The sequence below is a fragment of the Carassius gibelio genome, chromosome B19 (assembly GCF_023724105.1).
Source record: "Carassius gibelio isolate Cgi1373 ecotype wild population from Czech Republic chromosome B19, carGib1.2-hapl.c, whole genome shotgun sequence".
Taxonomy (NCBI): domain Eukaryota; kingdom Metazoa; phylum Chordata; class Actinopteri; order Cypriniformes; family Cyprinidae; genus Carassius; species Carassius gibelio.
The window spans coordinates 214,569-237,194 of NC_068414.1; the positions used below are offsets into that span (position 1 = coordinate 214,569).

The 22,626-nt window shown below is 36.6% G+C and overlaps 1 protein-coding gene across 1 annotated transcript; it reads right to left on the reverse strand.

The window, feature by feature from the left end:
• Positions 1-6,050: 6,050 nt before the first annotated feature.
• LOC127978778 (zinc finger protein ZFP2-like) lies at positions 6,051-22,056 on the reverse strand. The gene is made up of 2 exons (XM_052583679.1): positions 21,467-22,056; positions 6,051-7,924 (listed from the first exon to the last, which is right to left on the reverse strand). The coding sequence occupies exons 1-2, from the start codon at positions 21,846-21,848 to the stop codon at positions 6,693-6,695; spliced, it is 1,614 nt and encodes a 537-aa protein (XP_052439639.1). The 5' UTR covers positions 21,849-22,056; the 3' UTR covers positions 6,051-6,692.
• Between the last annotated feature and the right edge of the window lie 570 nt (positions 22,057-22,626).

Sequence of the window (22,626 nt, forward strand, 5' to 3'; positions counted from 1 at the left end):
ATCATTAATTTAAATTATTTTATTTCTTTTCCTTAGATGTAATTTTTATGTTATCTGATAACTCACAGGAAAACACATTTAAAGTGGTATTAACTTTTCATTAGACTAAATGGAGTGATTCATAACTGTGAAATGTCTTTGGAATATTCTAATTCTTTATCCAAATCTTGTAAAATTTCCACGGTATGACCATGAATGTATTGAGTTAGATATTTCCCTTTAAGATATTTCCCTTTAAGTCCCTTAAAGGGTTAGTTCACTGAAAAATTAAAATTATAAATAAAATAAAATAAATTTATGCATTTAGAGGATGCTTTTATCCAAAGCGACTTACAGTGCATTGAGGATATAAATTTTTACCTACCATGTGTTCCCGGGGAATATTCTGCACCCAGCCGCTCCTGCCGTTGCTTGGCAAACCTCTGTTCTCCACCCAACAAAACGGACAAACTCCTTTTGCTCTCCCGGACAAATTAAGATTTCTCACACTGCTGCTCATTCTGTTTCACGGAAACCTGGCTGAATGACGCCAGAGTGCTCCATCTGCCCGGCTTTCAGCTGTCTAGAGCAGATCGAGAGGCAGAATCGACAGAAAAATGCCATTTCAGATGCATCTTCTGTGTTTCCTCTGCATTGCAAAGATTCATTTTGTTAATTGACACTTCTATTTGCTTTATAACAGCCCAAATGTCTTATTATATTTGGCTGATTAAATATAAGAATTTGACTCAAATGATAATGCACACTTTAAAAAAAAATGGCTTCACTGTAAAAATTACCATAAAAGGTAAAAAAAAAAAAAAAAAAAAAACTATTTAAACATCTTGGAAAATATTAATTTCAGTCACTGCGGTGAACTGACCACCACACAGAATATGGAGTATTAAAAAAATGTTAGGAGTCCACTGTAGTCCACAGCTGTCCACTGTAGTCCTCAAAATATCAGCACAGTAACACTCAGTCAAATTATTGTTATCGATAAAATCCCCAATTCAGCCATCCATTCCATGCAGTTGTCAGAGCGCAAACTCCATCCTGAACCTCACCACAGAAGAACTTAAGGTTGTTTTCAAATAAAATCTGTCCCGTGTTCTTTTCATTTTTTTTCTCTTCAGCCCTTTTTTTCCTTGCGGTAGCTAGCGGAAAGCAGTGACTGTGTGATTGACAGCTAATATTAATTAGTCTAAAATCTTTATTAAAGTTTAGAATGCAAGGATAAAATCTGTTAATATATAATTTGTATAGTTGCGATGCTCATACATTATTGGTGAGTAGGGCCCTATGATTTCCCTATTCACGGTAACCCATCAAAATAAAAATCCAGTTTAATTTAAAGACAAGTATTTGCCAGAAATGTACATAGCCTACTACTACTAAAATTAAACAAACATTATTTTTTTAAGGAATAATCACACATTTTTAATAGTAAATCCCCTTTATTTACCAAAAAACATTTTTACTTAATTTTCAATAATAAAAAAAGAATGTTTTATGTCTTCATTTGATAACCAGAAACTTGTAAATACACAACAGAATTTCAGAGGGGGGAAAACATTTCATAAGGGTATTTTAAGAAAAAAAAAATGAATAAATTAAGTTGTTTTATGCATTTAAATAATTAGAAATGCTGAAACACAAAATTAGGTAACAATAGATAAAATTAAAAAACATTTCATAGGGCTCTAAACATGTAATTTTTGTTTAACTTTTAGTAAATTGTTTTGAAAATGTATAAGTGTTATGATTTTAATTAATTAGACATGCTTTTTGATTAATACAATAAAATTTAACCATTAAAAAGGAGTTGAGAAAATTTCAAACAGAAACAAATGTAATCCAGAAAAATTTAAATGGACTTTGGGAAAAAATAAAACAGATTTCATAGGGCTCTAGGTGAGTGCTCCTAAATGTTTGCTAACTTTTTGAATTTGGGAGCACCAGTGCTACCAAGTAAAAAAGTTAATTTCGAGCTCTGCAGTTTGGAATTGATTTTGTTGGCTAAATAGAGCAATAACAGGCAATACAATGTCTCAAAACGTAAGTCTCTTAACATTAACTTCTTGTATATCTGTTAACTTTGTATAAAATCAATATCTAATCATGCTGATGTTTTGAAATGATATAAAGGCCCCGTATTTTTAATTTTGTTATGCATATTAATAGACTGAATCATGCAGTGAAAGAACGCATGCACACTAATCTAGCCTGACTTCACGTCATATATGCATGCACTCTCTATGGTTGTGTTTTGTTTTGATTTTCCAACATTTGATAATATCCAACCGCACATCATAAAACAACAATTACGAAATGTGTAGATTTGGTGGCAAATGCAGTTACCTGCAAACTCCATCCCATAGGCTTTACAGTGAATGCAGTGCATCTCCGAAAACTGTACGCCTGGGCTGGTGGATCAACATTCACCACGTGATCGCCATCATTATTTGTTACATTAGGTGGTTCACCAAAAAAAATTGGTCAGTGTTTTTTTTTCCCCTCTCTTCTTCAGCCCTTTACATTCCACATGACAGAGGAAAGCAGTGACTGGTTGATTGAAAGCTAATATTAAGGTTTGTGGAATTTTTCCCCTTAATTTCAACACCACAAAGTGTAGCCATCTACAGGTAAATGTATTATACAGCCTGTTTGGATTTAAACTAAACCACAACAGATTTTCCGCCACGGGATGAGAGCTTATTATGAAAACGAATACAAATATTTGATAATAACGTTTTTCAATAACTTTTGCTAGTTTCGTTTAGTTTTAGTTTTTCATTTATTATGAATTTTACATTATATTTCGGTTAACGAAAATGTTTTTTAACTGATAGTTTTAGTCTTCGTTTCAGTTTTTGTTTACAAAAATAACCTTGGTACGGACTAGGGCTGTCAAAAAAAAAGTAATTGAATTTCGAATGTTCGTCTAATTTAAAATAAAAATCCACATTCGAAAGAAAAAACGTTGCATTTGAATTTTAGGTGTGCATTAAGGAAAGCTGCCTTTTAAGCCCCGGGTAAACGTCACATTCTGTGTTCCGTTCCGTCTCGCGCACAGCCGTGTCCACGCAACTTTCAAAGGTGGACCAGCTTGACATCCAGGACCACTTTTGTCTCATCATTCACCTCGCGTGTCGTGCACCATCCACGCGGTCTCAAAAATTTGGCTGTACGCGGATCACGAAAATGACATAATGCGGAAGTATAGTTGACCTTTATCAGTGGCGCATGTGAAGCGATGATGATTTTAGGTTTATGTTAGCCTATTCAGTTGAAGCCAGTAGAAAAAAAGAGAACATCAATGTGGATTGGATCTTGTTTACATCAAAACTGAAACCAAGCCGTTCACACAGAATGCATATTTGAACATTTTCTAGATGGACACCATTGGATTTGCTTGTTTAGAAAGCCATGTACAATTTATGAAACTTCAACATTTTCAAAAGTTTTTTTAAAGTTATATCTTCTTATAATTCCAGGGAAAATTGTTTCTGGCCATGAAACTATTCTCCTGTCCTTATAAAATTTAGGTTACTGAAAAGTAACAAATAAGCTTTGTAGCTAAGATCAAACATTTCATTGACATCGTGATGTGAGCATTTTAGACAGAAGCAATCAGGAATATATATTGGATTTTAATAATTGAACTAACAATACATCGAATCGCCCATTCACAGACAGTAACCTTTTGAAAGACAAGGAATCAGATCACCTTGAAAAAGGGAATAGACAACTTTAAGCAGCATTTAAATCTCAATAGAAAATAATACTTGCATGTAGTTCTCTTTGTGACCGCGCAAGACGAGAGTGCGCGTGTCGTTCTTTTGGAGCTGGGCGTGTTTTCTTGTGTCTTCCAGGGCGAGCAGACTCGCACAAAGTTTTAAAGGTTCACCGAACGTGAAGTTACCAAAGAAATGATTCAGATTTCGTGATCCTTGCGGAGGGAGAGGCGAATATGAGAATAAAACTTAGTAAAGAAAAGAAAAGAAAAACAGAGATGAGAGCTCCCTAAGCAGCCATGAAAGAAGACATTCTCTCAGATGAAGTGCTCCGAGACTAAGTATTTCACGCCTCTGTTCGCGCGAACAACCAATGAACGTCCAACAATCTGAAGTGGGAAAAAGTTCCTTTGTCTCTGGAGAGACACCCACTTGAGTACATTATGGTGTACAGAATTTAGCAGTTATATTCCAGCAAGATGGTAATTCAGGTAAAGGTAGGAGAAACAAAGTTACATTCATATGCAGAAATACTCACATTTAAAGGCCGTGATGCAAGGTTAATTTTTTCTACCAAATTTGTGCAATTTGCTTGTTGGTAATAAACATTTAAACTGTTATCCATTGTATTTTATGTTGTTGGGCATCACAAAACGGAATATAATACGGAAAAATATGTACTATCTTACAGCGTTCTCCTTTCCCCCACAATGCATTGCATCACGTCACGTTGGGGAGAGAATTTACCAAAGCATGCCTTGAGAGTGACTAGAGAGACGAGTAGTAGACGAGAGTTTTCAGATAGCGATTATAGATTATAGATAAATACATAGATATATATATATAGATAGATAGACTACATATATAGATAGATAGACAGACAGACAGAGAGATAGAGAGATATCGACCAACAGTGACCCAAACGCACTCATTTCCACTACAGCACAAGCTTTTTAGCGCAGTTTCTTGGCAATTCCTCATTTGCCCTCTCAAGGCTGGCTCGATCGAAATGACATGGCTGTGGACCATCATAAATGTTGACTCTTGCCACCTCTTCCTCATCCCAGTCAGTCACTATAGTTCTGATGCTGCGTTCCAGGCAGGTTTTTGAGCTTGTAATCACTATTTCATACCACTACTAATGACTTTGTACCGTTCCAGGCAAGTTACGCCAAACTTTCTGAGCGCAAGGAATTGTAACTAGATTATTTATTTTATTGCAACGTTACATTGACTTAAAATCCTTTTTTCAACATGTACCACTTGCATAAACACTGCGCCCGTAGGTAGTATTATTCGTAGGGGTTGTCATCGTTGTTTCGCGTGCTGTGTGACCTCAGAACTCTGAGTACATCGATCTAGTACGAGATACGAGTTCACGGGTGGGAAGTCACGGGTTTGATTGCCGTTCCAGGGCACTTTCACGGGTTTAAGGTTAGAAAAACACGGGTTACGGGTTGCCTGGAATGCGGCATCATACTAGGCTGAGGCTACCTTTCCTCGACTTCTCCCCAACGTGACTTCATCACTGAGTTGCGTAAAAAAAAAGTTAATACCAAAAACTTAGAGACATTTTAAAAATGATATACATATCTTGAGTGATTTATGTACCCATTAATCGAAAGTGGTGGTTAACCTGCAACATGGCCTTTAAAGTTTGATTAACACACAATAAAATTGCAGATTCTCCAATTGGATATGGGAAGACATCTAAGCACAAAAAGGAAGTTAATACATTTAAAATACATTTACTTTCCTTTTTCCTTATAAAAATTCCTAGCGAGCTGGGCTTTTTCTGTTTCTCCCAGTTGGGTCATAAAGTTTTATGACCTGGTCAGAGGTAGGGTTACAAAACCATGACTATTTGAGAACATTAATTAGGAGAAACATTTCCAAGTTACAAATCAGAAAATCATAACCATCGCAGAACAGGGCTAACCAGTTATGCAACGCACAAACCTATCAAATACATCTTAGTAATGACCTACATGATGAGTGTAAAGAAACATTTGTGTGTGTGTGTGTGTGTTGTGGAATCTGGTTTAATTCTCCAGGTTTCTGGTTCTTCTTGTTTTATTCTCCAGGTTACTGGTTCCTCTAGTTTTATTGTCAAAGTTTCTGGCTCCTCGTGTTTTATTCTGCAGGTCTCTGGCTCCTCGTGTTTTATTCTGCAGGTCTCTGGTTCCTCGTGTTTTATTCCCCAGGTTTCTGGTTCCTCGTGTTTTATTCTCCAGGTTTCTGGCTCCTCGTGTTTTATGCTTCAGGTTTCTGGCTCCTTTTATTCTCCAGGTTTCTGGTTCCTCGTGTTTTATTCTGCAGGTCTCTGGTTCCTCGTGTTTTATTCTCCAGGTCTCTGGTTCCTCGTGTTTTATGCTGCAGGTTTCTGGCTCCTCGTGTTTTATGCTGCAGGTTTCTGGCTCCTCGTGTTTTATGCTGCAGGTTTCTGGCTCCTCGTGTTTTATTCTGCAGGTTTCTGTCTCCTAGTGTTTTATGCTGCAGGTTTCTGGTTCCTCTTGTTTTATGCTGCAGGTTTCTGGCTCCTCGTGTTTTATTCTGCAGGTTTCTGTCTCCTAGTGTTTTATTCTGCAGGTTTCTGGTTCCTCTTGTTTTATGCTGCAGGTTTCTGGCTCCTCGTGTTTTATTCTGCAGATTTCTGGCTCCTAGTGTTTTATTCTGCAGGTTTCTAGTTCCTCTTGTTTTATTCTGCAGGTTTCTGGCTCCTCGTGTTTTATGCTGCAGGTTTCTGGCTCCTAGTGTTTTATTCTGCAGGTTTCTGGTTCCACCAAGTGTTGACATGTCCTTGATCAAGACACCTAACCCCAGCTGCTCCCGGCAAACTGGATGGTGCCTTGAATGGCTGACACCTCAGTCGGTGTATGAATGAGTGAGTGAATGGGTAGATGTGAGGCAACTTGTAAAGCGCTTTGGATGGCCATGGGATCTGTTGAAAGCGCTATATAAATGCAGTACATTTACTTATTTGGTTTCATTGGTGTGAATCCTCTCATGTGTTTTCAGATGTGTCGAATCACTGAATCTCTTGTCACAGTGTGAACACTTATATGGTTTCTCTCCAGTGTGAATCCTCTCATGTATTTTCAGACTTGATGACACACTGAATCTCCAGTCACAGTGTGAACACTTATAAGGTTTCTCTCCAGTGTGAATCCTCTCATGTGTTTTCTGACCTGATGATTTAATGAATCTCTTGTCACAGTGTGAACACTTATAAGGTTTCTCTACAGTGTGGATCCTCTCATGTGTTTTCAGATATGATGACACACTGAATCTCTTGTCACAGTGTGCACACTTATAAGGTTTCTCTCCAATGTGAATCCTCTTATGCGTTTTCAGAGATGAAGAATCATTGAATCTCTTGTCACAGCGTGCACACTTATAATATTTCTCTCCAATGTGAATCCTCTCATGCGTTATCAGAGATGATGAATCATTGAATGTCTTGTCACAGTGTGCACACTTATAATGTTTCTCTCCAGTGTGAATCCTCTCATGCATTTTCAGAGATGATGAATCATTGAATGTCTTGTCACAGTGTGCACACTTATATGGTTTCTCTCCCGTGTGAATCCTCTCATGTATTTTCTGACCTGATAATTTACTGAATCTCTTGTCACAGTGTGCACACTTATATGGTTTCTCTCCAGTGTGAATCCTCTCATGCATTTTTAAACTGCTTGCTGAACTAAAAGTCTTTTCACACTCAAAGCACATGTACCCTCTTTTACCAGTATGTATTTTCTGATGTACTTTCAAACTTTGTAGAGGCAAAAAACTCTTACTACACAAATAACATGGATGTGGTTTCTCCTTTGCATGAACTTTCAAGTGTTTCTTCAGAAGTGAAACCCATAAAAACATTTTACCGCATTGAACACATGCGTGCTTCTTCTCTGCAGTGTGGATGTTCCTGTGTATATTAAGGTTTGATGATTGTGTGAAACTCTTCCCACACTGATCACAAGTGAATGGTTTCTCTCCAGCATGAACTCTCATGTGACACTCAAAACCGGTTTTGTGTGTGAATCTCTTTCCACACTGAGTGCAGCTGAAGGACTTCTTTGCTCTTTTTTTCTTTAAATCTTTCTGTTTGCTTTGAGAGAAACTCAAAGGTGTTCCATCAGTTTTGACGTGATTTTTTTCCTCAACTTCACTTGATTCTTCATTCTCCTCTTTTTCTTCAATTAACTCTGAAACAAAAGTAAAAATTATTTATTTTTGGTAACTTGTTAAAAACTGGTAACTTGTTAAAAACTTCAATGTTTAACATCTGTAAGTCCACGATTAATTTTCTTTGCTTCAGATTGAATGGGGACAACTTGATAAACATAAAATCAACATGATGTTATTTTTTCAATGCCCTCTGCATATTTTGAAGCATCATTGTTTTTTAGAGTGAATTTAAAACGGCCGTAAGATTAACTTATCAACTTTTAATAATGTTATCACTTCTTATCATTCCAGGAAAATTGTTTCTGGCCATGAAACTATTCTCCTGTCCTTACAAAATTTAGGTTAATGAAAAGTAACAAATAAGCTTTGTAGCTAAGTTCAAACATTCCATTGACTTTGTGATGTTAGCATTTTAGACAGAAGCAATCAGGAATATATATTGGATTTTAATGGTGAAATAATAATACACCGAACTACGATTCACAAAGAGTAAATATGGGAAAAAGGGAATAGACAACCATAAGCAGTATTTAAATCTCTATAGAAAATAATACTTGCATGTGGTTGTCTTTGTGACTGTTCTTTTGGAGCTGGACATGTTCTCTTGTGTCTTCCAGGGCGAGCAGACTCGTGCGAAGTTTTAAAGGTTAACCGAACGTGAAATTACCAAAGAAATTATTCCGATTTCGTCTCCCTCATGGAGGAAGAGGCGAATATGAGAATAAAACTTAGTAAAGGAAAGAAAAGAAAAACGGAGATAAAAGCTCCCTTAGGAGCCATGAAACAAGACGTTCTCTCAGACAAAGTGCGCTGAGAACTTTGTGTCAGTCTTCTTATGGAGCGACTTGGTTCATGCCTGTGTGTGTGTGTGTGTGTGTGTGTGTGTGTGTGTGTGTGTGTGTGTGTATAAAGGTGCAGAGAGTTCGTAATCTCTCTGGAGCTGCTCACGTGACTCGTGTGGAATGTCTGTTAACACTCCAGGGGGTCATAAGAAATTTAAACCCAGCCATGCTGGGACCAGGCCGGTCATTCAGCTTGCAGAGAGTTTGATTTACATGCATGAGTTCAGAGGCTAAAAGCTTTGGGTTTCATAAGGAATGTGCATTGTTTTAGATTCAAGCCATGATTCATTAATTCAGAACCAATTAATTAATGAACTGCTCATATGCTACACTTGTTCAGTGAAGATCAGGATTCATCCGTGAAGAGAACACCTCTCCAAAGTGCCAGACACCATCGAATGTGAGTTTGCCCACTCAAGTCAGTTACGATGACGAACTGCAGCCAGGTCAAGACCACAATGAGGATGATGAACCTGCAGATGAGCTACCCTGATAAGGCTTTTGAGAGTTTGTGCAGAAATTCTTTGGTTATGCAAACTGATTGTTGCAGCAGCTCTTCGGATGGCTGGTTTCAGACAATCTTAAGTGAAAAAGTGAAAGTGACATACAGCCAAGTATGATGACCCATACTCAGAATTCGTGCTCTGCATTTAGCCCATCCAAAGTGCACACACAAACCATGAACACACACCCAGAGCAGTGGGCAGCCATTTAAGCTGCGGCGCCTGGGGATCAGTTGGGGGTTTGGTGCCTTGCTCAACTTCATGCTCCCTAAAAACTTTTGACATCTGTGGCATTATGCTATGTGATAAAACTGTACACTTTAGAGTGGCCTTTTACTGTGGCCATTCCGGTATCAAATTTTCCTGTTGCAGTTAATTGATAATGCTTTTATCACGGCATATGGTAGGGGTGTAATGGTACGTGTATTCGTACCGGACCATTTCGGTACAGGGTTTTCGGTACGTAGCACGTGTGTAGCGAATGACCGAATGCATTATTTTGTGTGCGGAACATAGGTAAATTTTCGTGTTTCCAAACGAACATATTAAGTGGCGGAAGCCCTGCAGCTGATTCTAAGGCCGGTGACACACTGGCTGCGTTGTGTGAGCGTGGCGTTTCTGCTGCGTGTCAGTTGTGTGGCGGCTGCTTCGCGTTTTCTGTGTCTTTACACACAAGAACCATGCCTGACGCAGCGCTGTGCTGCTGCTACTGTAGAGCCCCTTTCACACTGCCTTTCCGGCAAATACAGGAGTAAAGTGTTCCTGCAATTGTTCCCTGGTCGCTAGATTTTGCACTTTCACAATGCCAGTGATGACCCGGGATATGTGCGTGCTTTCAAACACAACCCTTGAAGATCCTGTAACGAGACGTGACATCAGCGCGTGACGTGTAATGTACGAGTCGACAACGCTAGACACGTTATACTTTCACTCAAGCAAGCAAATGACCTCGGCGTCAGCGCGGAAAGTGAGGAACTAACTGATCTCTGTTTCATTACAGTTTGCACATATGTTTTCGTAGCAAACGTTGATCTTCCTTCAAAACAGCCGGTAAAAGAGTCGCGTGCATCACTTCAACACGGAATTAGATCTGGCTTTTGTTCACACAGCGCTCGTCCCGGGTCGAACCCCGCAATGTTACTAGGTCCCCAACCCGGGTTCAATTCGGTAATCAATCCCGGGACGTGGTTGCTTTCACACAGAAGGCGACCCGGCAATGTTCCGGAAATATTGCAGGACCGACGTACAGTGTGAAAGGGGCTCAAGTGACATAGAGGGAGGCTGCCGAAAGACCAGGATCTTGTCTTCACAACAACGATATCTATACTTCATGTTGAGCATAAATATAAAGCCTACTGATAAAGGACACCCTCAACAGTATTGACGGCAAAATAGACTATGTTTGACAGGTGCAATATGCCAGTGTGTCACTGTCCTAATGTTTTCAAAAGGCATCAAGCGAGTGTGAACATCACTACAACTAAGAAAAAAAACGATTGTAATTCAAACGCCGCTCCCGTCGGCATTTAAGCAGACCTTTGCTCTTAATTCTGATCGGTCCAATGCAATAATGAAATCTGAGCAGGTCTAAAAACTGAAACTGTTGATGCTGCACTTTTTTTATTTTATATAAATTTTATTAAAAAGTATTTTTTTAAAGTGTAAACAACTAGTTAAAAAAAAGTTTATAGTGATAAACAAACTGCAGTTTAATGTTTGCATTTCTTTCCCTTACTCTACCGAAAATGAACCGAACCTTGACTTTAAAACTGAGGTACGTACCCAACCGTGATTTTTGCGTACCGTTACACCCCTAGAATACTGTATTATCATGGTATTGAAATTTTGTTTTAAAAAGTGATCATAATAAAGTATAACATGTTAAATAACTTTCTTATAACAAAAATAACTAGACATTTAAAACAAAGCAATACAGAAAAATATATAAAAGTTAAATGTTTTACACATTAAAGTTCAAAAGAACTATAAAAACCAATAGGTATCACTTTACAGTAAGACCTCATTAGTTAACCTTAGTTAATGCATTAACATTCAAGACAAGTCCAGGCAAGTTTATTTATAGCACATTTCATACACAATGGTAATTCAAAAAGAATGTCATGACGAAAAATAATCACAAAAATAAAACAAGCAATTTAAGAACTTGAAAATGAAAATGATTTAAAAATTGACTTAAAATGAATTTAAAACAGTTTAAAAATAGAAAATGATTTTACATAAAATACAGTGCAATACATAAAATATAGCGTAATCAGTTCGGACATCGCATAGTGCTCATTCAATAAATGCACAGCTAAACAATGAACAATAGCTACATTTGATATAGATGTTATTAATCTTTGTTAAAAAATCTTAAGTCTTAGTTCATGTTAGCTCATTAAATAACACAGTTGCAACTTTCAATTTTAACAATGTGTTATTAAATATTGGAATACCTAAGATTAATGAATGTTCAGAATAATTTTTTCATTGGCAGTTTATGTTAAATAATAAAGCGATAATGTAAAGTGTGAATGAACAATAAAATATTAAAACACTTTCAAAACAATATCTAGGGCATTTGTAGTTCAGATAAAAAAAAAAAAGTTTTAGCTACTCAAACTTTCCTTCTCACCGCACATTAGGACGATATAGACACATGTCCTCCTCCAGGCAGTTTCATAATGGAAAGTTGTGGCCTAGTCGTTACAGAGTATGACTACTAACCCTAGGGTTGTGGGTTCGAGTCTCGGGCCGGCAATACCACCAGGTGTCCACCAGGTGTCTTTGAGCAACCCCCAACTGCTCCCTGGGCACTGCAGCATAAATGGCTGCCCACTGCTCCTGGTGTGTTCACAGTGTGTGTGTGTGTGTGCACTTTGGATGGGTTAAATTAGATTAGATCCTGTATAATTGCTGAAGAAGTTGTAACGCTTTGACTCAATCAATGAAATGAAAGAGATAGATAATGAGGAATTGGTGTCTCACACATTTAATGGCTGGTACACGGCCACGTGCTCTTCTCATACGTGAGAGATTAACTCTTTCTTGGCATTACAAATAAAGTAAAGACAAAATTATATTATAATATTGCACATATATAGGCCATTCAGATTACTTGTTAAAATGCAATGCCATACCTTATATCTGCAGACGATGTACGTCTGTTTGTGGATGGAGACTTAACGGCCAAAACTATGTATTTTGCATGCATCACATTATAGTGCAGTGTGTATGAAAATAATAACAAGACGACAGAGTGAACTTATCATCCAAAGTGTTTCTCACATAGTCTTAACTTATAACACACACTATGTGGTGATGACATAGAAGTACTACGTGAGAACCACTTTGGATGATAAATTCGCCCTACAGCCTTATTTTTATGCACTCCGCACTATAATGTGAAGCATGCAAAATATTATAACATTCTATTATGCTTTTTCACTTTTTGAATTTTAGTCAGTGTCTAGTGTGAATGTTTGGGTATAACTAAGATCTACAAAGTTACAAATCTCAAAGTCCACTCCAAAGTGAACCATTTATTTTTTTAATCCCTTTTTACTACAATAAACAGCTTGTTTAGACTACAGCATTGTTTTCCAAAACAATATCAAATTTATATGACAATATTGACGCCATCCTTATCAGAAGGAACTTGCTGTTTTGGCAAGGGGTGAACAGTACTGAAAAACCGTCTGAGCTGTTCACCAATCACAACACACTGGGACAGCTAACCAATCACAAAACATTTTGTTTTTCGGAAGGCAGGTCTTCATCAAAAAGCTGGTGAGAAAGGTATTGTAATAATGTAAAAATAATGTGTACAAGACATTGTAAAAGAGCATAATAGGACCCCTTTAACCACTCCTATCCAACCAGGTATTGAAGTTAGAAATCCCTGTATAATGACCACTAATTAACATACTTTGTCAATAAGATAAAAGGGGGTTTTGTTCAAAGTTACTATTTTCCATGCACATAGATATTTGATATGAATATTTTTGGTAACTAAATATAGCCAACTAAAAAGTAACTAGTAACTTGTAGGGATGCATCGATCATGATTTTTCATGGCCGATTCCGATTTTTTACAAACAAACTGGCCGATCCCGATACCGTTTTTTTTTTTTTTTTTTTTAATCTTTAAGCAACAAACAAGAAAGAAGGAAAGTGTGCATAAACAAGATGTTTATTTGGTATTTAATAGGCCAAACTGGCTTTTAGCTATTGAAAACAATAATTGCAACCATCTGAAATTAACAGCTACATTACAAACATCATCATTTAGCTTTTGTTTTTGAATTGGGTTGAAACTACAGAGAACTGGCTTTAAATTTAAAGATTAACTGTAACAATGTGAACTTAAACGGCAATAACTGCATAGTTCTACAATCCAAACAACACAATCAACACACATTCATTTCACACATTAACACAATAAGATGTTTCTTGATCAGCATTCAGTATTTTAGTTTTTAAATTTGGTTTTAAATAAAAAAAAAGGTCTTTACTAAACAATAATAATAATAATAATAATACTTTACTAAATAAAAGTATGCTATATAAATAGATTATTCCAAAATGTTAAAGTCAAATAATGTTGGTGCGAATAAAACAAAGATTCAAAGTGTTTCCATTCATCCAATAAAATAAAAAAAATTAGGGTAATGATTCACATCTATATTTTTTTCACTTGAGCCAATGAAAAATAAATAACTATTCTCTCAAGTAAAAAAAATATAGATGTGAATCATTTCCCTAATTTATTTTAATTGGATGAATGAAATACTTTTTCTCAGTGTGCTACAGCAGGTGATTTTTAAATCAAATTAAGTCGATGTAATTTTAAGGTAAAATAAAAATAATCATCCTATACAGAGCTTTTTGTTCTGTGCATTTACTTCTGTGCAAGCTACACTTTACAAAAAAAAAACACGTTTCACATCCAACACGTGAGAAGTTGATCTGAACATCTCTTCAGGGTCTACTCGTGTTCAGGGCTCGGACCGGTAACAGTAAGCTCGCGCAGCTTTAGTGTGCGCAGAAAAGGGACTCTTATATTTGTGCGTCAGTACACCCATGGCTGATCGCTTCCTGCTATCTGTGCCTCAGACATGTAGCTCTGCATTTCCAGTGCCGATCGGCTGCCCGTGTCCTGCACACAGATTTCGAAAATGAAATATTTCACTAACCATACATAAACTTTTTTTTTTTTTTTTAAACAAACATGTAGGCTACATCCATGCTGCTCAAATATTATAGATCCACAGATTGTGCCGATTACAGTGTAATCATACTTAAGTCATTACTGTGTGTGTGTATATAGATACAGTGCCCTCCACAATTATTGGCACCCCTGTTTAAGATGTGGTCGTGGACTTGTAAAAATTATCCTTTTTTTTAAACAACATAGAACCAAAATGCAAAAAAATGAAAAAAATCCAACCTTTTATTTAAGTACATTACTTTGGTGGTTAAAAAAAATAAATAAAAAAAAAAATCACACATTTAAAAAAAAACAAAAAAAAAACTTGAAATCATATATCCCACAATTATTGGCACCCCTAACAGTTCCGCTGAACATTTTAATTGATTTTTATATATATATATATATATATATATATATATATATATATATATATATATATATATATATATATATATATATATATATATATATATATATTTTCTGTAGTTGCTAAAGTTGGTCAGGGTATCTAGGAACTTTTAATTAATAATTCATGACCTGGGGTATAAATATGACGTGACACAGAGGCCTAATACTCTTACCCCTTTGTCAACATGGCAAAGACAAGAGAACACACCATTCAAGTAAGTCAAATGTGTGTCGACCTTCATAAGTCAGGCAATGGCTACAAGAAAATAGCCACTCGCCTTAACTTGCCCATATCTACAGTCAGAGGAATCATTAAGAAGTTTAAAACAACTGGAACAGTGAAAAACAAGGCTGGAAGAGGTCCCAAGTTTCTTCCCACAACGCACAGTGAGGATGATGGTAAGAAAAGTAAAAAAAAAATCCTAAGCTCACTGTCACAGAATTGCATCAAAGAGTGGCATCTTGGGGTAACAAAGTCTCCAAAACAACCATCAGACGCTCTCTACATGCCAACAAGCTGTTTGGGAGGCGTGCAAGGAAAAGGCCTTTTCTCACGAACACTCACAAACATTAATGTCTGGAGTTTGCTAAGCGGCACTGGGACTTCAACTGGGATCGTGTGCTTTGGTCAGATGAGACTAAGATTGAGCTTTTTGGCAACAAACACTCTAAGTGGGTCTGGCAAAAAACAAAAGATGAGTATGCCGAAAAGCCCACCGTGAAGTATGGTGGAGGATCTGTGATGCTGCTGGGCTTTTTCTCTTCCAAAGGCCCTGGGAACCATGTTAGGGTGCACGGCATTATGAATGCTTTGAACTACCAGGACATTTTAAATAAAAACCTGATGGCCTCTGCCAGAAAGCTGAAGATGGGTCGTCATTGGGTCTTTCAGCAGGATAATGATCCAAACATGTGGCAAAATCTACACAAAAATGGTTCAGCAGTCACAAACTCAAGGTCCTCCCATGGCCATCTCAGTCCCCAGACCTCAACCCAATCGAAAACCTGTAGGGCGAGCTAAAAAGGAGAGTGTATAAGAGAGGACCCAGGACACTCAATGATCTAGAAAGATTGTGCAAAGAAGAATGGTCAAAGATCCCTCTCTCGATGTTCTCCAATCTTGTGAAATGTTATAGGAGGAGATTAAGGGCTGTCTTGTTGGCAAAAGGGGGTTGTACATAATATTAACATCAGGGGTGCCAATAATTGTGGGACACATGATTTCAAGTGGGTTTTTTTTCTTAAATGTGTGATTTTTGTTTTACCATCAAAATAATGTACTTAAATAAAAGGATGGAATTTTCTCTTTTTTTGCATTTGGGTTCTATGTTGTTTTAAAAAAAAAAGGAGAATTCTTAGAAGTCCATGACCACATCTTAAACAGGGGTGCCAATAATTGTGGAGGGCACTGTGTAAATATGTATATATATATATATATATATATATATATATATATACACACATACACACACTAAAAAAGGTTGGGTTGTTTTTTTAACCTAACCGTTGGGTTACAAATATTGGGTCAATGTGTTGGGTTATCTTAACATTTGTTGGGTCATTTTTAGTTATAACCCAACTGTTGGGTTAAATGTGTTTCCCGCTTCACTCCGGTTCAAATTTTAACGGTCGAGTCAGAGACTCAGCGCAGACATCAGCTTCAGCCTGCCTGATTATGAAGGGTAAGTAACTGTTAATATAATCGTATGATAACGGTTATAACATTAAGTATGTGTCTGATACGTACATTTTTTTTTGTTTCCCTTTAGTCCGTTTGTTTTCCCCAGAGAATCAGATCGATTGTAAATTAATGTGTTTTGCTAAATGTGTTTATACTTATGTTTTAGACAATAGACTTTTTTGTGAAGAAATAATTGCAACAATAGAATTTTTGCCTGTTAATTGAAACATTTCAAGGTATGTAACCTGTTTAAATTAATGATACATTAGTTTTCAATTTTACTTAGACTTATGACTTCCAAAGATGAGGTGAAATAAGTGTATTGCCGCATTCCGTCCGACAAAGCTTCCTTTCATTTACAGTGTACTTTTGTTCCTCCCTTCAAGCCCAAATCAGTTAAAGGGTGGTAAAATTCACTCACATTAGCCGCAAATATTGGCACAAATTTTCTGGAGGGAGTGAAAACTGGTTTAGTCTGTCTCTTAGTGCGAATGATAGTAGATTCCCACAAAGACTGTAAAAATGTAAACTGTAAGCTTAGTTTTTTTTTTTTCTTTTACTTGTGCTTTCTCTGTACCTTTGTCATTTAAAGGCCTTCGTGCAGAAATAGTCTTTAACCTGTTAGCCAGCACTGAGACGTCCTCGTGCTGAATGCCCCTCAGCTTGAACGTGTCAGTGTTTATGAATAGATTAAATGAAACGGAACAAATTTAATCTTGACAATCTATATATCATTATAAAGATCTAAGCCTCAAGCATCGAAGACAGATCGCTGTTTTTCAATGGAAAGCTTATAAAGACTGTATTTGCTACATTTGTGTAAGCAGTACACATCAAAACATGAGCTATGGAAACGCTGTACATACCAGATCCGTCGTAATTACTAGTGTTGCACGGTGCACCGATACTTCAAAAGTATCGCGATTCTCGGAAATTAAAAACGTCATGATACCTAAATTTATTAGTATTGATACTTCAAAGAATGACTGCGTTGACATGACGTATTTAATGTTGGTGTGTGCAACGCACGCGTCCAGTGCTTACGGAGGTCTGTGTTTTCTCCTCACGCAAGCAAAAAAGCACTACAGCGAGATGGCTGTATTAGTGGCTTTACTAAAATGTGTGCATAATCGCATTAAATAGTTTAAATAAATTGGTCAGATGAACAAAGCACAGGGTTTTCTTGCATAATTAACATTTTAATTGTTTGGTCAGACAGTCCATAATATTCACATTAATCTGGGATTAAACGTGGAGTTATGTTCTGTATGCTTAATATGAAAACGAGCATATCTGCACAGCACCTATAACTGTGCTTTGTATCTGCTGATTGCTGATCGAGATTTACATGCTTGGCTCACTGACCCTGTATACTCATTCATTTCGTTTATAAACCAGATGTATCAGTTCATTCAACTCTTTCATGAATGAGAAGATCTCTCGATCTTGTTCAGTGAAGGGCGGATTCGTTCACTACATTCAACAAATCACATGCTCCGTCACACTTGAGTTACTCTTTGACAGGATGAAACGGCTTGTTCAAGAGCTGTGCATGCGCTGCTAATAGCGCCGAGCTCACGCTCCGCTGAGTCTACTCGCGCGCTGCTGTGGAGGGAGGAGCTTCAGTGAACGAGAAATATGAGTCTAGTAGCAACGTATCTTCCGTGATGTCCCCGATGCGCGGGTCGGGGTGGGTAAAGAAATGTTAATTTATTTGCGGGCTGGGACGGGCCAAATTATTTCATAAAAGCAGGACCCGCGGGTTGAAAAAACCCCGACCCACGCATCACTAGGCTGCACGTGCGAGCACAAGTGATACTGTGGCCGCCGGTCCATGGCTGGTAGAAAAAGATGATGCTCAATAAAGATGATGCTCATTAAAGCTCACTGGCTGAGTTTTCTCCTCTGAAAGAAAAGGTTGCACAACTGACAGAAATTCAGAATAAGTTACAATATCTGAGATATTGCTGCTAAATTTTATTTGCTTTTTTTTTTTTACTTGAATGCCATTGCTTTAATTGATATTATTTATCTTTTGACATTTAATCTTCTGAGTTCAGAAACATTGTTTAATATAATTGCTGTTCATATTTTTTATTTCCAAGTTCAGAATCAAGATAAATTTATTACTCTTATGTTTCTAATGATAACAGAGATTATGCTGCTAAATGTATTTTTTCTTTACCTTGAATGTCATTGCTCTATTTTATTTTTTATATTTTGATATTTCATATTTTGTTCAAATGTTTAATATATGTGCTGTTCATATGTTAATTTATTAGTGTTTTATATGATTAGAATGTTGTCCCGGTTTTAAAATAAAGCACATCAATGATATTTGAGAATGTATTTTCCCTTTACAGGAAAAGTATCGAAAAAGTATAGAAATCGCAATTCTTGACTAGGTATCGGTATCGAAATTTTGGTATCGTGACAACACTAGTAATATAACTAGTCATAAACACATCCACAGCTGTGAATCCCGGTTTAATTAGAAAGGTAAGGGTCCACTGAACGACATCTCATGAAGCACGTTTAGTCCAACGAAACAATAACGTTGTAATATGGATCATAATTACTTTGTTTTAGTTTCAGTTCTTCAGCGACAGAACTGCTTGTGTCCGTTATGGAATAACTCACGGTCAGAAACTGTCTTGGTAGTAAAATAAATGGCATGGTTTAGTAGCGTACAGTGTCACAAACAGAATGAGACGATCCACCGGAAAAAAGAATGAACGAAAGATAGTATATTTTTAAGTTTGGCGCTCCCTCGTGATGCGCTCTGATGCACCTGTCAGCTGATGGAGGCGGAATTTATAGCGATCACCTTTTTCTTTCTTTTATTTTTCAACAGTTTTTATATATGTGTGTTTTATGTTGAATGTGAATGTATCTGCATGATTACCATCTGTTTGAGTGCAAATCAGCCCAAATCAGCTCGCTATTACTGCATGATAACGGCTATCAAAGTGAATGCATCTATATGAATAGAGAGAGTGGATTATTTACTTTGTGTTATTACCATCTGTATAAGTGGCCATCAGCACTTATTTGCATCGTAATTCAAAAATATTTGCAGGAGTCTCATTTTTCATGATATCTTATTCAGATTTGAAATAGAAACTCATGAGACATGTGACTTTCAACCCATTACTTTTCTAAGATTGCTCCAGGACTCATTTCATGTATTTTTATATCAAATAAAAAAATATTTAAGTGTGGTACAAAAAAAAAAAAAAAAAAATCCATGCACTTCAGTGTCTATAACCTTTAATATTTTTGAGCATTATTAACAAAATTATGTTTGTAGCACACTGAAGTAGGAAGTTGTTACAATTGAAAGTGAAGTAGAGCACATTCAGCTGTGAGTCCCATAATGGGGGGTGCTGGATAACGGGTTAAAACCCTTCCTGCCATCTGCACCATACCACACAAATGGAAAAATGGTGTGCACATCATACACGGAAATGAACGGTCCTTCATTGACATTAAACCTGTAAGTAAAAGCAAAACTTAAAATTACAGTGCCCTGTGTAGTCAAATCACCTTTATTTATTTTGTATAAGACACAAGTTGTACAATACAAATTGTTCCAAGAAGATATTTAGAAAAAACAATTATGACAGAATTTTATTTTTTGGGTGATTTGTCACTTTAACCAATTTAAATTCGCTATAGCTTTTAACTCATTTAAATTCACTCATTTGTAAAGTAAGTGTATCAATGAAATATCCTCACAATGCATGTTAACTGAACTTTTTTTTTAAATTCTTTTAAGGTTGGCACTAATTAGTGCTGTACTTGAATCATGAGACAAGCCAAAATCCACATGTCCTGGTGCTTGGTGACAAGGAAGACTTTTTATTGTTATATTATTTTATTAAAAGTTTTTATTATTTTTAAACAGCAGGCTATAGACCAGAAGACGATACTACAAGCAGTCGATCTGTGCTTCAAACTTTTCTTTGTATATGACATCTACTACCTAATCAGTAAAAAAAAATTTTCTTAAGTAGTTCCAGCAGTATAATATATTATTATTACTTGATTTTATGATTATTTTTGTTTTATTATTATATTTTATATTCATTTTATTTGAAAGTCGTAACATTTGCCAGAATTGGTGCTCTGAATTTAACCCATCCAAGTGCACACACACCCGGAGCAGTGGGCAGCTATAGATCCAGCGCCCAGGGAGCAACTGGGGGTTCAGTGCCTTGCTCAAGGGCACTTCAGTCATGAGTATTGAGGGTGAAAGAGAGCACTGTTCATACACTCTCCCCCACCTACAACTCCTGCCAGCACCGAGACTCAAACCTGCGACTTTAATGTTACAGGTCCAACTCTCTAAACATTATGCCACAGCTGTGAACTGTATTTGCACATATGTGTGTTTTGATATGAATTGACACATTTGTACATCTTGAAAATGTCAGTTGTATTTTTACACATTCTTCTACATTTAAATAAAATATTGTAAAATACATTTGTAAATGTGTTATATGCATATTAAAATTAAATCTGTAATTTACAACGAAGTTGCTTCAAAATATGGTTGTATTAAGTAAATTTGAATAAAACTACTGATGTTAATATGAATAATTAACTCAACTGTTGGGTATCTTTTAACCCAACAGGATTTTGGGAAGGGGCTATATAGTTGGGTTAGTTTTAACCCAACATTTTTTAGTCTGTATGTAGATATGTATATATATATATGTATATATATATATATATATATATATATATATATATATATATATATATATATATATATATATATATTTATTTAGACACACACACACACACACATACGGCAGGGCCCCAAAACACCAGATAAGTAAAACTCTGTGAACCTAAATGTAACATTACCACAAACAGACATTAAAGATAAATGAAGAATTAACACCAACCTCTTTCTGGTTCCTCTTGTTTTATTCTCCAGGTTTCTGGTTCCTCTTGTTTTATTCTCCAGGTTTCTGGTTCCTCGTGTTTTATTCTCACGGTTTCTGGTTCCTCGTGTTTTATTCCCCAGGTGTCTGGTTCCTCTGGTTTTATGCTCCATGTTTCTGGTTCCTCGTGTTTTATTCTCACGGTTTCTGGTCCCTCGTCTTCTTTTCCGCATTTTTCTGGTTCCTCAAATTTTATTCCCCAGGTTTCTTGTTCCTCGTGTTTTATTCTCCAGGTTTCTTGTTCCTCTGGTTTTATTCCCCATGTTCCTGGTTCCTCGTGTTTTATTCTCCAGGTTTCTGGTTCACTCGTGTCCTCTTCTCTCTCCTCTTTAACAAACATCATTTTCACAGCAGCAGATCTCAGTTCAGCTGATACTCCTCCAGATATTCCTGCGTGATTCAAAACTTAGACGACTGTGAAGATGAAAATATTACATGTACGCCTATTTACTGATCTGATTAAGAAACTGTATTTTTCTCTTAAAAGAAACGTTTCTAACTGTTTGTGTTAAGGCAGCATGCCGACAGAACAACAACAAAGAGCGCGGCGATTGGCGGTTGGCATCCAGTTTAATGGTGCATTACCGCCACCTTCTGTTCCGGAGTGTGGATCAGTCAGTAGGTTTACAGTAATCTATAACAGTGGTTCTCAAACTGGGGGTCGCGACCCATGATTTCAAGGGGTCACGAGTTTGTTTTGAAATAATTCTGTATTTTCTGATTACAAAAAATATTTTTAAATACTAAAAAAATAAGATTACAAAGAAATTTTTTTTTTCTTCTAAAGACAGAACTGATTAGAAGGTTTTTAAAAAAATTAAATATAATTTCGTGACTCTAAGATATGACGTCACCGTGCGGCGACTGATCGCTAGTTATCAATACTGCACGCAACTGCACGTGGAACCTGCAAGAATGGATAAAATTGTAATTCGCAAGGTTAAAAATGTTGAGAAAATTGTGGACAGTCTGCCTGAATCATCTGAACCGTGTACTTCTACAAAACACAAGAGCAAGACCCCTTCTGACCAATGTAGGAAACGTCGGAAATATCAAGAGGAATTCATAAAGTATGGATTCACTTGCTCTACTGTCAACGATGTGGACCATCCTCAGTGTGT

Excerpts from the sequence above, each read along its gene's own strand:
- LOC127978778 (XM_052583679.1), bottom strand. The coding sequence starts at position 21,848 with ATGATGTTTGTTAAAGAGGAGAGAGAAGAGGACACGAGTGAACCAGAA. Across the intron at positions 7,925-21,466 it reads ACAAGAGGAACCAGAAAGAG|AGTTAATTGAAGAAAAAGAG; the intron begins GTTGGTGTTAAT and ends CTTTTGTTTCAG.